This window comes from Gigantopelta aegis, chromosome 8, assembly GCF_016097555.1.
Source record: "Gigantopelta aegis isolate Gae_Host chromosome 8, Gae_host_genome, whole genome shotgun sequence".
Taxonomy (NCBI): domain Eukaryota; kingdom Metazoa; phylum Mollusca; class Gastropoda; order Neomphalida; family Peltospiridae; genus Gigantopelta; species Gigantopelta aegis.
In genome coordinates, this window is record NC_054706.1 from 71,617,986 (window position 1) to 71,636,322 (window position 18,337).

The window sequence follows — 18,337 nt, forward strand, 5'->3', positions numbered from 1 at the left end:
TTTTGTCTCCAAGACTATAATATGTCAAAATTACCAAGTGTTTGACATTCAATAGCAGATGATTAATAAATTAGCGTGCTGGAGTGGTGTTATTAAACAAAACAAACTTTCACTTTAACTTTATAAGGTATATACTGTATGTAGGGGACTGGAGGATATTTTATCTTAAAAACTTAAATTAGCCCCAAAGCCAGTCAAAACCTTAAAATAAACACAAACACAAGAAATGATAACAATAATTTATTCTCAGTCAAAACTGCGCATGACATCCGTCTTGCATAATATTGATGTAAACCGGAATTTACATAGTTTACACTTGACAAAAAATCAAATAATATATGATAGTGAACGATAAAAAAAAATGGAATGGAAAATGTATTACCATTTTTAACTCGTTTTTCCAAATGAGAAGGCATATTTTGGAATCACGTGTGAGGCTTTGACTAAGGTTTCACTTGTGCCGGACTGTCGGACCAGCATGAATATCGAACCCTGCGCTACAAGAACACATGCAGTAAAAACAAACGCTCCTTTATAGCCTAGTGCTGATAATATTTGCGTTAATGATATTTGTCTTTTTAGAATGCAAACTGAAACTGAACTGCAATCTGAATAGAGGTGCAGTAATTTGAATTAAACCTAAACCAACAATAAACCAACAAAACAAAAACAAAAACAAAAAGAAAAGACGAAAGAAAGAAAAGAAAAGAAGAAACAAAAGCTACTAGTATGATTGTATTTAAAATCATACATCTATACAACACAAGACAGTTCTAGAGATATTTGAACAAATCCGTAGTGAGAACAATATCACGGGGAACACAGAATTAAGGTATAAATGACGACAGAGCGATTATCAAAATCAAAACAAAACTATCTGATTCATAAACCCTTAAACGCTTAAATACAAAATATCAAAGTAACACCAGAAAAGCTATCTTTGAAAATCGAATTTGGTGCACATTGTTTTGTAATTACTGTAAATCATGTAATTAATACGTCATGATATTATTGCGTCCATACATGAGTGAACAAAAATGCATATTTTTATTAATGCGTCGGGCAAAAGTCCACATCACATAAAAACCACAGTTGTATTGTTATTATATTGTTTGGGCTTCATCTTTCATGTTAAAAGAAGTCAGTATAGTTGTTTTCACAGCTACTACATAACCTGAAGCTAAGCGCAAGGTGGGTCGACCAGGAAGCCCTAATTACTTAAAGTAGTGTAATTAGTATAACTACACCTTAGTGTTAAGGGTATGCCTCGCACTTTTGTGTGGTGATTGCTTCTAATTAATCCGCCAGTAGGAATAAAACGTAAACGGGTCGCTATTACAGGGCATAATATTTCACGCGAACGCAGACGTATTATTCTAACAAATGTTTTAGACTGATTTTATACACTTGATGCGCAGCACACGAATAGACGTTAACAAATGCGATATATTGCAACAGTGACAACCTGCGACCAGTCTAAATTGAATTGGTAAATTAAAACAAAAGACTTGATTTTCATAGTCATTAAATTAATGAGACTGTTTTTGGAGTAGACCTAGTTACTGATGGTATGCGATGAGGTTTTAACATGTACACAACATTCAAAAACATTTGCCAGACTATGTTTTTGTCACTGTTACTGCTAATAAAACCCAAACAAATTAAATGAAAATAAAATTAACGAAAACCAAAACAAAAGACATCAACACATTTGCATTAAGCCGTCTATCTCAATCAGCACCCAAACGGAATGAACTTTAGAAAGTATTGTACCAATGGCATACCATAAGTATACATACAGTATTGCACACTTTCAAAAGGTATACGTTATGACGCTCATAATACTACAACAATGAATATAGGCATGGAAGGTGTGAATAAAATTAACAATTAAGACTAAAACAAACTCAGTGTACACAAAACAACAACACAGGAAGCACTTAAGAAATATATAACTGCCATACTGGTCTCCAAATCTAGATGACAACACAAACAATTTTATACCCTCAAAGTAACCGTTAATAACCGTTCAAATTCCTTGTAACGCTTGCCACATTGTCGTCAAATATCCTGGAATATGCCCTGTGACGCAATATGTTGTCGTGCTCTAAATCGCAGGCTCTCTATACTAGAGGTCAAAATGGCGTCCTTGGACGGGTTGGCGGAACTGTTCAAAGGCGCATGCGCTGGCGGTGGTACCCGTATGTTGTCTGCACGGGACGTCTGTGGAGGTGGGATGTCCGGAAGTGAGGGGTGTGAGTAAAACGAGGGCGGCCAGCCGTTCAGCGCATTCGTCCCGTTCGGCGGGAAATGAAACACGGGCATCTGTGGTATCCCAGAGTGCATCTGGATCTGTTTGTGGAGCATGGCGCTGGCCAGGGCCTGGTGCTGGAGGTTCAGCAGACCGAACTGCGGGAGAGGATACTGGTACGGGAACGAAGACCGGTTCAAACCGTTTTCGGAGCCTGTTGGTAAAACATGAATGAATGAATGAATGAATGAATGAATGAATAAACAACTACAAAAATAATTAAATGAATGGATGAATAATTGAATAAACAAACAACTACACAAACAAATAAATGAATGAATGAATAATTGAATAAACAAACAAACAAGCAAACAAATACACAATCAGCCAATTAAACAAACAAATACACAAATAGATAAACTAATAAATACACAAACAAACAGTTGAATATAGAGGATGAAGAAACAAAGTGAGTCGAGGGAAGTGAATTTAAAAATGTTTATCAATTATGTAATATCATATCGTATCTGGTATGATATCTTGTATCATATGTTGCATCATATGCCAATCGTATCATGTCTTGTCGTATATCATATATATCATAAATATCGTATCGTGTCGTATCATATCATACTATATATCATATCAAATTTCATATCATATCATATCATATCATATCATATCATATCATATCATATATCACAGCACAGCACAGCACAGCACAGCACAGTACATATCATATAGTATCGTATCGTATCGTATCGTATTGTATCGTATCGTATCGTATCGTATCATATCATAAACCATACCATACCATATCATATACCATAGTATAGTATAGTATAGTATAGTATAGTATAGTATAGTATAGTATAGTATAGTATAGTATAGTATAGTATAGTATAGTACATTATACCATATTATGGCATAGCATATATCTGCCTATCTGCCTGCCTGCTGCATATTGCGTAATAATAATGACATGTTTGCAAACTTCACTCAATGAAATATTAATCTTGAGTCATATTTACGAAAAACATCAATTATCCTTTTCTACATTGTAATGTTAAAGTGCTAGACAATGTTAACATTGTGTTATACACGCTCAAACAGTTACATCACAGATGCAGGCTACTGTAGCAGTAATCGTATTAAAGAGATTTCGGTTAGCTAAATAATCACAAGGTTAAGAAAACCAAATATGGTATTTGTGGACTATTTTCGGTGTTAACGTAACACTGCCCAGCCCAGCACAGTTCACCGGAAGATAATTTCTCCGTTTAATCTGCTTCAAGCTAAAGATTATTACTTCAGCGACAGGCGGAGAGCGATTCGCTAACAAAGATGGCGTGTAACCCGTGGACTGTATTCTCTCCCGCTAACCAAAATCCTTCCGAGGGACAGAGATAAGAGGATTGTAGCGAGCTAAGACAGAGTAATTAGAGACGATCGTGTCTCCTTAATTGATCCCCTACTTTCCAGGTAAGTTTCAGGTGTTAATGCGTGTTACTCACATAGTTAGTCATGGGACATACGACACAAAATGTAAGAGATGGACCACAGCCTTCTAAGTATTACATGCAAAGTATATTGTAAGATATTGTCTAACCAGTTGGAAGGGAGCGGCCAGTGATGTCATTAATGTGCAGACGACATGGGGTTTTGTTCACTGTTTAATAGTATTAAACATTTAAAATGTTGACTGGTTATCGAAGTTCGAATAATAAATGTTCCCCTTCCGTGTGATGATACTATTTCAGGATCTAAAGACTCGTCTGCAATTTGAGAATTTTTGTATCCATTTGAAAGCTCTTTAATGATTGGTTAACATTAGTTGGTTCTAAAGTGAACCAATGACAATGGATCTTCCTTAAGCTTCAGTATTAAACGGATTCTGCCACATAAAACTCTGTAACAGTATTGGTATACTCTGAAAGACTTATGAATTCTGGAGGTACGGTTGTAGGGTAGAAGTGGGTTGGTTATTTACTGAGGTATGCATGGACTAAATGTATCAACCATTAATGAAATTTGTTATTGCTAGTGTAGTAGAAGTAGTAGTAGTGGTGGTAGTATAGTAGTAGAAGTAGCTAGTAGTAGTAGTGGTAGTAGTAGTAGTAGTTGTTGTAGTAGTAGTAGTAGTAGTAGTGGTAGTGGTAGTGGTAGTGGTAGTGGTAGTGGTAGTGGTGGTGGTGGTGGTGGTGGTAATATGTTTAGTTGTAACTGGTGAGAGTAGTTGTAGTTGGTAGTAGTTTTCAAGTAATAGTGATAGTAGTAACATCAGCAGAGTGGTAACAGTGACAGTTTCCACATTTATATCTAATGTTTACCTTTTGTCTGAGTTAACGCCTGCAACTCCTGATCGAGTGACCTCTGGTCTAAGGGAGACAACGAGCCCGGTCTCTCCAGGCTGTCTTTAAACAGAGGCTCGTCTGTCCTGCACGGGTCACGTGACTCGTCAGATGAGCTCATGGCGCTGGGTTGATCTGCATAAAACAAAAATTCTTATTTATTTATACTATAATAAGTATTAGCACTATAAAAAGATACACTATTTACAATTTGCATTACTTAAACGTTGTCAGGGTTCTTTTATAGATAGCTATGTCTATCTATTTTACATAAAGAAGGGGGGAATGTAGCTAGTCTGAGGTCTGAGGTCAGGGTCGTAAGATTCTTCCCCCCCCCCCCCTCTCTCTCTCTCTCTCTCTCTCTCTCTCTCTCTCTCTCTCTCTCTCTCTCTCTCTCATGAACTAACTGAATTGTATTGGGGGTTTTACCATTTGTTGGCGAGTTCGTCTGTAGCTTGTCCGACAGACCTTCGTGGTTTGTGACGTCACGTTCTACCTTCCCATCCACAGATTCTACGTCAACCGAGAAAGACAGGTCCTCATTGGCGTCATTCTCGTCACTGTCATCTTCGTTTTCATTGGCTGAATGCAAATGGCCTTTGACGTCACTAGTGTTTTCGTCTCCCTTTTCGCCATTGGCTGGGTCAGCAGTACCGGAAGTGGAACTATCTCCTCCAGTTTTTGGCTTCACTGCTCTCTGCTTTTTTCGGAATTTTGCTCTCCTGTTTTTAAACCAGACCTAAAAGATAAAAGGAATGAATAGCTTATACGAATAAACGTATTTAAAAAGATGTTTAGTAAATGTATTTCTGGTATAGTTTTTCTTATTTAATGAGTTGTATTTTAATATATCAACAATAACCATGATAGACTCTGATATTCATGGAAATTATTTTGTCTTGCATTATATCGTAGTAGTCACTGTTTCACCGAACTTCCATTGGACTCTGTTTTGTATAAATCATTATTGCCATAATTTTAAACATGCTGACGGTTTTGCTGTTTTAATTAAATATAGAAAGATACTCAGAGTATACTCGCGTTATGAACGATAAATGATTATAAATGTACTCGATGAAAGGTCTAAGATTTCTGAAGGCGGGTAGTAATTAGAAAACCAAACATTTGCATTCCTAAAGTTTGTTTTGTTTAACTACACCATTAGAGCACATTGATTGATTGATTAATTAATCATCAGCTATTGGATGTCAAACAGTTTGCAATTCTGACTCGTAGTCATCTGTCGGGGATTCTATAATACCCGTAACTGAATAAAACACGATTGTCCAAATATCTCTCCTAACTGTATATCTATTAGATCTCTCTGTAACGGGCAGTTCAAAACCGCTTTGGCTCGTCTAGGTATGATCAGAGATACGATCTTATATAAAGTATATATTATTATAGCACGTTTAGTTCACTAGAAAACACAACAAAACACAATACACTTTGGAATCTGTAATAACCTACGCTGACAAATGTACTGCCGCAGTAGTTAATTAATAACAACAATAATAACAACTCAGAACTGATCACTTGATTAGTTAATCTCTAGGTGTCTAGTTTACACAATATGCTAATCACTTCACCGTGACACAACACCCACACGTGTGATAATTGAGAAACGCTTCCAGGGGAACTTGATTAATAAAAGAATTACAGCTCTATTCCTAACTGGTTAATTTTTAATTAACCCTAACTACTCATTCAGTAACCTTGTAACACAGAATTAATACTGATACCTATCACAATAAAGACAATAACCTACAGTTTACCTAGGTCTTCTAGGATGACTGGCTAAGCTTTATATTACCAAATACTCGTATAAATATAGAACAGTAAGACTACGATTTACTTCGTCAGATGACCGAAGACACTGTCTAAATAATATTGGTATAATACAGTATTAAAATATTTAAAGTCACATCAGTCACATCAAGGTTATACAACAGAGCAGAAATGATATATAATTACCAGTCCGGACGGACAACGTTCCCCCGGGATACCTTCCTATGGTTCTCGCAGATATCTCTAAACCTTAGCTATTTATTCAAAACTCTCAGAGACAGCGAATATTGCCTGGGGGTACAACGCGGTACCTCACCTATCATCTGATATTCCACCTCTCCCAGAGTCGGTATGTTTCTCTCTGATCATCAGTCTGGCTGTCGCCATCCCGCGAGCAATCCCCTGGCCATAAACAGCACTACCGGAGATATTACGTATCTACTAGCCACATGGCCTCCACACCTGCTCTGGGTGTGTATTAGGCGTACAGCTCGAGGACCGTCGCGCAGAAGTATTACGTAACAAGTTGCCCACCTGGCTAAGTGCAATTGGAACTGCACACGGCCTTCTAAAACAATTAATATCGCCACAGGCGAAAACAAAATTAAGAGCATGTACCGTCACATCATCGGAGGAAACCTGCTTCATTTTCTATTGGTAGCAAGGGATCTTTTATATGCACTTTCCCAGAGACAGGAAAGCACAACATACCATGGCCTTTGACCAGTTGTGGTGGACTGGTTGGAACGAGAAAAACGGCAATCAGTTGAATGAATCCACTGAGGTGGTTCGATCCTGAGACGCACGTACCGCAGGCGAGAGATCAACCGTCTGAACTAAATCCCGCCGATTGCATTCCTAACACATGCAATGTCAGCGAAAGGCTATTTCATCCTAACAGACTAAAGCAGTTCTGTAATAACGCGAAATACAAAAGCTCTACATTAAAAAACAAAGTCGAAAATGTCAGTGCTTTAATTAAGATTAACTCGGGGAACAAATAAACCTGTCATCTTAAGGAGAGCGGGGGGGGGGGGGGGGGGGGGGGGGGGGGGCTAACACCAATTTTACTTCAGTAGATCCGACCCTGAATACTCCAGTATTCCTTCATGCAAATAAAATATATAGACATCTTTATACAAAGCTTTTTTTTCTTTCTTTTTTCCTTTAATTTTTTTCGAGTGTTTCGAGATTTCCGGTTCAACAGAAGGCAGTGCGTACCAACATGATTCTAATTGAAAATCAATGGCAATGCCAGGTTTGTGTTTCGGAAGTGATGGCCACCACTGCTAGGCACGGCCTTGTGTTTGATGCAGGGCTGGTGTCTAATTGAAAAATCAATGTTGTTTTTAGACCTTTCCCTTCGGTATTGGCTCAGGTAAAACACAACCTATTGACAGGTGGTGTAGTCATGTTTGGTTCCTATGGGAAGACAATGTCGCTCGTCTAAAGATTTTAAATTTAAAGAAAGGCTGAGCCATGTCAAAGATGGCTCATACACTTGGAATGGAGTGTTAAGCGGTACGAAATATATATTTAATAACATATTCACTGCTGACGTTAATATGTTAATTGGAATGAAAAGCAGTTCCAGTGTCCTTTTTGTCATTTCATTTAAACTTATCTTTATGCTTATATCCAATTAAGGTTCAGGCACGCCGTCCTGGGCACACACCTCAGTTATCCGGGCTGTCTATCCAGGAAAGTGGGTTACTAGTTAGTTGTCAGTGGTTAGCGAGAGAGAAGAGGGTGTAGTGTCCTTACACCTACTCTTTGAGTCGTTAAGCCCGCTCTGGATGGTAACCGGTACAGGGGTGTGAACCCAGTACCTACTAGCCGTGAGTCTGATGGCTTGACCACTACACTACCGAGGCCGGTTCGAGTGTCCCATAGCACTGCTATACCCTATAATTATGTAAACAGGATAGGGCTAAAGGTCACTATGCAGAATACATTTTTACACCAAAAGCCATGGTATGGGTTGTCCTGTCTGTGAGATGGTGCTAATAATGTAAAAATGTAGCGGGTTTCCTCTCTAAGAATATATGTCAAAATGATTAAATGTTTGACATCCAACAGCCGATGATTTATAAGTCGTTAAACAAAACAAATGTTTACTTTTTCTTACACGTGTGCAAGTTGTCTTGTGCAAATGGGCGTATGAATGGGGCCATATCGAGATTTTATCCATTAATATAGACTCATTTTGTAGACCTTGGTAATAACACATATTTAATAATTTTGAAATATGAACCATATTCTGGGTTGCTTTTGAACAATTTGTTTTTAAATTTTGTTTGGAAGTTAGAAAAAAATAATTTGTTACGTATGAAATTATTACAGGAAATAAATCATTTTGAACTATTGAAAATGTTATCATTAAGATGATAAAAATGCATTAAATTTACAGATTTACATATTCTAAGATAATTTTTAAAAACTATATTAATATAACACGGACCTGTATCCTTGCTTCCGGTAAGTTGGTCATCATGGCGAGTCGTTCTCTCATGACCACATCCGGGTAATGAGTTTTGGAAAATGTTTTCTCCAGCGCAGCCAACTGCTGATTGGTGAACGCCGTTCTGCTTCTTCGCTGCTTCCGGTGTACGCCATATCTCGCTTCCAGAATAATATCTAAAAATAGGCACAACGTAATTAGAGATATATAAAAAGTAATATACGATTAACTTCAACAAATGTTAAACTACGGCTATTTGATTATTTTTAGACTTGGTCGAGACACACACAAACACAGAGAGAGAGAGAGAGAGAGAGAGAGAGAGAGAGAGAGAGAGAGAGAGAGAGAGAGAGAGAGAGAGAGAGAGAGAGAGAGAGAGAGAGAGAGAGAGAGAGACCATGAGATGGAAAGAGAGAAAGAACAAACATAACTGGAGTGAGGGGAAGAGAAATACAAAGAGAGACGGAGACAGTTAGACACAGTTTGAGAGACAGTGACATATGGACTAAGGGGAGAGACAGAAACAGAGACAGTATGTGAGAGAGACGACGGGGTGGTGGAGGATAGAGTTACAGCTAGTAAGAGAGATATTGCGAGAGGAAAACCACAACCGCCACATTCGCTACTCCCACCGACAAAAATCATCAAGCAAACGCTCTACAACTAAGCTGTATCCGGCCCAGACAACATAATTATACAACACTGATGTTTTTTGTTAGCACATAAAAATATGGTATAGTCAACACCTTCCAAAATGACCACATAACGAACCTATTAAGCATGGTAATATTTAAAGACAGATTACTTTATGAGCCAGTGATAGTAAATTAAAGCACGTACGTAAAATACACATAGCTGAAATGTTTTATCAGCTCGGGTTTTATTTTTCTAATATATATACTACCAACAAAAAATAAGGGAACGACTGATGTGAATGTAACTATCGTTGACATGCACTGTTACAATACAGTGGCGTTGCATCTGAACGCTTCATCTGATCAAAATGAAATTTCACACCATGCATGAACAGCATGTGGTGCACGTGCACACAGAAGATCACGTGTTGTGCTTATCGTGGAACTCACAATCACCGATGCAAGTGAGGTAATCACATGCGTGAAAATGGTCCGAAGACAATACCTTAATGAAGAGACGAAATGGCGAATTGTCGGTACGATAGAGGGAGGTACGTCAATATGCCAAGTTGCCCGAATGTTTGGTAAATCAAAAAGTGTAATTTCTAGAGTGTGGGATAAGTACCGTCAAACTAGCGGGTTTGCAACGAGACCTGGGCGTGGCAGGCCTAAAAAGACGACACCTCGACAAAATCGTACCATAACATTAATTGCTCTACGCAATAGATTCAAATCAGCTACTGCTTTCAACAGTGAATTCCGTACAATAACAGGAAGGCGAATTTCAACATCGACCGTCAAGAACAGACTCTACAAAGCCCGCCTGAAAGCGAGGCGTCCTCTGAAGGGTGTGACCCTAACAGCTCACCATAGGCGGCAACGATTACGGTGGGCTAGGCAACACCAGGGACGGGCTGTGCGACAATGGCGTTACACCATGTTTACAGACGAATCGAGGTTCTGCCTTAGATTCACAGATGGCAGAAAACGCTGTTGGCGACGTAGCGGCGAGAGATATGCCCGGGCTACAATTCTAGACCATGATCGGTATGGGGGTGGTACTGTCATGGTGTGTGGAGGGATCACACATGACAGGCGAACTGGCCAGAGATATCTGGACCAAATTTTGCGTCCTGTCGTTGTTCCAGTGGCGAGAAATATTGGGAGAAATGTTGAATTTCAAGACGACAATGCCAAACCACATCGCGCTCGGATAGTCACCGATTACCTACGACAACAAGGCATACCGACAATCGACTGGCCCGCTAAGTCCCCCGATATGTCCCCTATAGAGTACCTGTGGGACATTCTCGGGCGGAGAGTGTACGCCAGGGACCCAGCACCCGCCAACGTGGCCCAGCTTGCGGTAGCCCTTCAGAATGAATGGCGGGCAATACCCAGAGCAACCATACGTACATTAATCAACATTATGCCATCAAGGTGTCGAGCATGCATCGCCCAAAATGGTGGACACACCAGATATTGATATACACGCCCCAAATTGGTTTTCCAGACGTTAATCGAAATAAAACATTCACTATCATTTCACCCGTTCCCTTATTTTGTGTCGGTAGTATATATGTTTTTTTCATTACATCATTAATCATTAAATTGGCATTACATTGGTTTTAAGTAATAAATGCATACATCATATTTTAATTAGTTAATCAGATTTTAAATTTAAATAATGTATGCTTCATATATTTTCAGTACAAAATTACATTTTTATATACAAAGTTGAAAATGCCATCAACCTTACAACTGCGATCGGGCTAGAAATAATTATAAATAGATTTATTAACATAATTATTACTAATAACAAGAAGATTATTGTAACATTATGCAAATACAACGATTGGATTAACTTGTTTATAAAACTGACATAAACATTAAGACAAAATATCTGAATTCGCGTTTACGAACTAATACAACCACTGTGGGTATTTCGTGTGTATACAGAACGCAACTGCATAACAAACAAATATGTGTTAAAACTAAATAATGCATTTGAGTTATTATTTATAAGTTTTATTAAATTAAAAACGGTTTAATCAACAAATACTACAAACAGTCATTACAAAAATATTACATCAACAAAAATTTAATTATTTTCGACTTTCTATTTCATTTATACATGTATGCATGATATATACAATGAATGGAAAGAAGCAACACAGAAACAAAGAATAAGAAGACACAGAAAGGAAACAAACAAACGAAGAAACAAACAAAGGAAATCTAGACGGAAGGAATGCTTCATCGTGTATTAGTAGTAACATTTTATTATTTGTGGGTGGTGTGCAGTTTTCAAAACTCTTGTTTTAAGTTATATGTATTCAAAAGTTTAAAACTCTTTAAGTAGATAGCTTATTGTTAAAAAAGAAGATCGAAATAAAATAAAAGGATGATGAAATCAATAAAATCTTTTTTAAAAGTAGTATTTCGAATAATAATTAATTGCTAAAGATTTTTAAAAGAAAAAAAGAAGACAATAGTTGGAAGAGAAATTTTTACTAATTAAATGTTCAAAACCAATGATATTTCTTTTGTGTTTTGTTAAAGGTGTTGGAAACAACAAACATTATATTTTTAACAAAGGCAATAAAAGTAGTAACAAAAGAACAAATAGTTTATATTTAAATAAGCTAAAATACACGATAAGTCAATGTTAGCGCAATTTTATATCGTTACTTAAAATATATTTCTTTCAGATAATCTCTTCTTACCAGTAATGTAATTGCATTGTTAGTGTACTTTCATTTTCCTTTAACTTTTCTAGACACCTGTAAAGATTACTACTGTTCTTATTTTCGTGAGTTTGCTGCTAACGTTATCATTTTGAATTCAATTTCGTTATTGCATTTAACATTTTATGAAGAAAAAATAATGAATTGCATTCACCCTATGAAACACAGCATTAACATTGTCTATGGTTAATTAAACAGAGAGACATTCAACTAGTTTATGAAATACTACACATTTCGGGGAAATTAACACTAACACTTTTGTCATCAGTTCTGTTAAAATGTCCATTGCATTGTTTTTTCTTAAAGACAAAAAAAATAAATAATAATATGTGCGGGTAAAATATACATTGCAGTGTTTTCTCTTAGAGGCGAAATGTGCGGATGAAAATATACCTTTTTGAAACGTACCCACATTTTGGTGAGAATGTTCCATGACGAAAATCGATAAGACACTCATACAGTCACTGATATTAATGGTACAATATGGAAAGATAAATTATTTCAAGAGTATAAGTATGATTATATTATTTGTAATGGAAAATGTAATAAAATATTTCGTTCAAAACGAACATTCAACAAAGAAATAAAAATTCTCAAAATCCAATAACCATTCACAACATCTTTTCAATAAAATGTCTAGTATAATAGTATGTTTATGCATTGTATGAAGAGGTGTTAAAATATACAAAAATAAAAAGTAAGATATAAAAATACTAATCATCTTTAAAAAACCAACTCAGAAAACTATTATTTACTTTTCAAAATATATTTAGCATTTTGAGTGACATCAGATATCCAGAGAATATGTTATGCCTTAGTGACTGTGATGAATTTTTTAATCAATTAGTCAGTCAATTGAAACATTTTATTTCAAATCCGCCGATAGATGGCTAGGTTAATGTGGCCATATTAACGAGTGATCAAGTATTAGTTGCACTAGATAGTTACCAAACAGCCTACGCAGAGAGTATAAAACACACCAGATATAACAAACTGTCTTTTAAATAGTGTTTACAATAAACTGCTATTAAAAAGTGCAAAACATGACCAAAAAAAGAGAAACAGGTACATTAAAAAAAAACCTAAACTTTACGAGGAAAATTAATTTCGTACATTTTGCACAATTGAAGAGTTTTTGCAAAACTCCTTAATGGTACGAGATGTCACTTCGAGAAAAAGGAAGTGTTTTATTTTAAACAATTATAAGTTCATTATATACACCTGGTTTAGATAAACCATATAAGTGGATTTCGTCCATTTTGTTATAATTACTGTGCATGTAATCTTGCATAGCATATCGAACAAGCAATTTATATAGTTATCTTCATGTTGTTTTACTTTTTGGACTTCTTTAGAAACTCTAAATTTGTAAATTAAGACGAAAGATGTGTGTCATTTTATCATGTCGTGTATCATGTTAATTAGACAAGATACTATGTAATATCTCAGACTGTACCTGGAAACTGGCCTCCCATGTACAGTGGCTGGTGCAGCCCCACCTGGCCCCCGGGGATACCAAACATGCCAGGGGGAGGCTGAAAGTGCAGGCCAAACGTTCCGTAATTCTGCATTTTTCTGTAAAAACAAATTAACAAAATGTGTTAAATAAAAAATTTAAAATGAAATAGGACTACTTTCAGATATGTAGAAAGCTATACTGAATTCTTATTCGTATCCATTCTGTCCATTTCCCTTCTGGTCTTGATGAAGAAATGCTATGCAATCTTAAAAATCTCAAAAAACAAAACAAAAACAAAACTAAAACAAACTAAGAAAGAAGAAAGAAAGAAGAAAGAAAAACGAAAAAAGTTATAACCCCCCCCCCAAGCCCCTCCAAATAAAGCAAAATAAAATCAAGCTTAGAACACTTTAATAATATGGAGACCTTATGAATGACTGAACTATTTAAAATTAAAACCATTTTCAAACAGTTTTCGTAAGAACGATAAGCTCAATAAAGACTACGCACATGACGAAGATCAACCATGCTGCATAACGATGTTAAGAAGATTTGTTCCTGATAAATATCAGTAAATGTAATGTAAAAACTACATGATCATTCTCGCATCTAACACAGTGTATCTAAATAACACAACGTTCAGCCGTTCGTCACACAAAGCAGTAAAATTGATGCAAATTTGAATATCTTAATTTAAATTTCAAAGATGGTATCGTCAAAATTATTATGAAACAATTTATAGACATAACATAAAGTTGGACATTGTACTAGTAAACTATTTTCTCTATATGATAAACTAAGGAATAACATTAATATTTTCATCTGCAAGTTTAAAAACAAAATCATTTATTTACTATATAATTGACATTAAAATGAATCCTTTGAGAGATACCAGAAAGAGTTCTGTATTGTTATAAAACATTATTGTTCTCAACCCGATATTATTAAACAGTATAAATTGATTGATATGAATAAATTCAAAATTTAAATTAAAAAAATATATATCTTAGGTTATAAAACATTATTGTTCTCAACCCGATATTATTAAACAGTATAAATTCATTGATATGAATAAATTCAAAATTTAAATTAAAAAAATATATATCTTAGGTTATAAAACTTTATTGTTCTCAACCCGATATTATTAAACAGTATAAATTCATTGATATGAATAAATTCAAAATTTAAATTAAAAAAATATATATCTTAGGTTATAAAAGTTTAAATTGTGAGATTATTTAAGACACTGACCCTTGTAATATAGTTTCGTCTCTTTAAGCCTCTCTGTCGTTATATTACTGGTTACTTACAGCGTCTTGCTTAAATCATCACTTGGTCAAAGCCAATGGATTTCTGGTCATCCTGGTGCAGTAGTTCAGAATGCATTTTACGTCAACCAGAAACTCAGAACTAGGTCCATGACCTAAAGGAATTAACAGACGCTCTGCGATGACATCAGAACATCTAACAGCTTACTATTTACGTCAAAGGGATGGTTTTGTTAACAATTGGCACCACAGCAACAGCATTATATCATGTTAAGTACACCAATCCCAAAACTTGGCAATTTTTTTATCAATATGATCTGGATGCGTGAAGGCATGTTGTAATAATTATTTAACTCAAAGAACTGAATAATTTTGCATTGAAGTTTAAGCAAACATCCTTTTTTTCTAATATCCTCTATGTTTATGAACGTGTTTTTTAAACTATTTAATTACAGGTGATGAAACAAATATTTTAGAAATTAATTTCCTGTTAATAACTGTGTATAATTAATCGGATTTCATCCTATTTAATAATATGCTGCATGTCAATGCATATTGGCGACCACAACTCAGCATGATTCTGTACTCTGTAACTCGGTCATGGACTAGGAGCATTGTGGTCACTCGTATCAAGCTAGTTATTATGTTAGTTAGAAGTAAAGTCTTCGTCTTAAAACCACCCACCTAAAATATTAAAAGTTAAAACTTAATTTTTCGTTTCTGCATTACAGTTGTTATTTTAAAATTTAATTCTTTCTTCCACATCGATAACAGATTACATTAAATATAATGTTCTATAATTTAGATCTTGTGTATGTTATTCAAAACAATAATAATAATAATAATAAGTTATCAGATGAAGTTTATTTTTTTTTTAAATATTTTGTAAACTAAATAATTTCAAAATTAACATTAATTATTATTATTATTATTATTATTATTATTATATTTAAGACAGCATATCGAAAATAAATTACGATTATATAATTTCCCCCTAAAACATTCATTAAGTAGATGCTTCTTTTAAGCAATTCGTATCTTTGGTGACGAAGTGAAACTAATATCCAATCAATATATTTATTTTACACGTATACTTTTATATGAATTTAAATTGTATCCCCTGGTGCGGGAGTAAAACCAATATCTAATCAATATATTAAGTTTACACGTTATGTAAAGCTAATATCAAATCCATACGTTTTATTTTACACATATACTCTTTATGAATTTTGAAAACAAAGTCTTACTGAATTAAGTGAGTTCTTCTCGAGAAGTACCTTGACGATCTAGTATAGAAATCCTTATCACGATGACCACGACTCTACGTCCGACTGTGTGGCCGGCAGCACGTCAAATGACTCGAACTATTTGTGGAGAGACAACACCAGAGCAGTCAGTTAGCCCGGCCGCTTGACTTTGGTGGAAACACCGTGGTGTCATTTACACTCTGCGCATGCCTGGAGCCTCGGAAAGTGGCTTGGAGAGCAGATTTGCAAGGGTTTAGAATGTTTGCAACATGTCACTACTGGGGAAGATGGAGATAATGGTTCTCCTGGCCATTGTCTGCTACACGCACTCCAACGGGCTAAGCATTTCGGGACATGGGAGCCAAAAGACGGACCTTGATTAAGAAGACACCGTTGAGCGTGTCTGGCAAAACCGTCCTTGCAAGACCCATTGTGTCACAGGGATGAATCGAAAACCACCTCTTTCTTGTACGGTTTGTTCGCGGGCTTGTCGTACAATGATGGTGATGGATTCCTATTAAGATTTCGCCAGTGATCTCATAAGAAGATCGTTGGTGTGACATTATAAGCAGGGATTAAGACCCAGAGCTGATAATTGCTCCAATACACTCAGTCATATCGTAAGGATGTGTGGTATTTTGTGTCAGCATCCAGTAATGGTACGGCAGCTTCAGATTAATACTTTCTGTAAAGCTGTAAATCCGAATGGTAAAACGAAAATCCGCCCGATATCATAACCAATCTGTCCAGTACAAGAAAGAATCCAAGAGATATTGAAGACAAAAGAAATGAAATAGAATAAGATTGACTGTGATCATAGACATTGAACATAATAGAATGAAACCAAATATAGTTAACATATTTAAATCATATCTTTGTACAAGATATATTCTAGAGGACATTTAATTAAATTTAATAGTTTAATTTAATAATAATTTAATAGTAGATTTGAGATTTATTGGAGAATCTATAGCGGACGGCTGATGGGCGCATCTGGCTTCAACTACCACTGGGGCGGGAAGAAGCCCAGTGGTATCGTGCACGTCTGATGCGCTGTCAGTGTTGAATTGACCACTATTTGTGGGCCCATTGTGCATTTCTTATTCCAGCCAGTGCTCCACGACTAACATATCTAAGGCTATGTATAGTATGTATATCTGTGAGATGATGCATATAAAATATCCGTTGCTATTATGAAAAAATATAGTGGATTTCCTATCTAAGAGAAAAGTGACATCCAACAGCCGATGATTGATATATCAATGTGCTCTGGTGGTGTCGTTAAACAAAACAAACTTTTAACTTTTCAGTTTCGCTATCTTTGTGTAACACACCTATCTTTGACGGTCCTGCCTAGCTGTCGACAATATTTAGCAGATTCGTCGATTTGATAAGATATGGTAGGACAGGAACGGGGCTGTTTACACAGTGTGTAAGTAAATTGCAATGTCGATATTGCCAGGTTATTTATGCATTATGTGTGAGATCGATTAATATACAACTGTAAAAATACATCGCAATTGTAACAATGATATAGAACCCTTAAGGTCACTTCAGTTTACGCATGCGACTAAAGACATATAATGAAGATGACACTATTCCATTCAAAGCAATATATCTATACACAAAGGAACAGAAAGGAAAGGGAATAATACGTACAAAACAGAGACCAAGGGGTATCTGATTACAATTAAATAAAGACAACCACACTAAAGTTTTTAACTTTATTTTTCACTTGTACACTGATTAAAATATAAATACAGAATTCTGGCGTATAAATTACATTATTAGATATAAAGAAAGTGAAAATATTATGTCATTTTAATACAAATAAAAACAAATATATGTATATTCGGGGTGTGTGTGTGTGGGGGGGGGGGGGGGGGGGGGGAGTTAGGTTTTCCGGAAATCAAGATCTGTATAATTTTAATGCACATTTAGTTTATAGTGTATTTTAATCTTCAGTATCATCAATATAACGAGGTAAGGAAATTATATTATGAAAGTCTATTTATTGCTCTGTAAACTAATTAAAATTTTAACAAACAGAAATATCATTTCATTTCAACTTATTTTCGTGCTTATATCCAATTAAGGTTCAAGCACTCTGTCCTGGGCACACACCTCAGC

At 35.7% G+C, this 18,337-nt stretch overlaps 1 protein-coding gene across 2 annotated transcripts in view; it reads right to left on the bottom strand.

Moving 5' to 3' along the window:
- Positions 1 to 227: 227 nt before the first annotated feature.
- The window catches only part of LOC121379294 (diencephalon/mesencephalon homeobox protein 1-like), a 67,294-nt gene continuing 49,184 nt past the window's right edge, over positions 228 to 18,337 (bottom strand). The window contains exons 4-9 of one of the 2 annotated variants that reach the window (XM_041507841.1): positions 15,003 to 15,115; positions 13,690 to 13,808; positions 8,852 to 9,027; positions 5,032 to 5,341; positions 4,582 to 4,737; positions 228 to 2,465 (exon numbers count right to left, since the gene is read on the bottom strand). In XM_041507841.1, coding sequence (XP_041363775.1) covers positions 2,062 to 2,465; positions 4,582 to 4,737; positions 5,032 to 5,341; positions 8,852 to 9,027; positions 13,690 to 13,804 — 1,161 coding nt within the window. In that variant the 5' untranslated portion in view covers positions 13,805 to 13,808; positions 15,003 to 15,115 and the 3' untranslated portion in view covers positions 228 to 2,061. The remainder of the gene's footprint in view (positions 2,466 to 4,581; positions 4,738 to 5,031; positions 5,342 to 8,851; positions 9,028 to 13,689; positions 13,809 to 15,002; positions 15,116 to 18,337) is intronic. The other variant, XM_041507840.1, reaches the window with a different exon arrangement.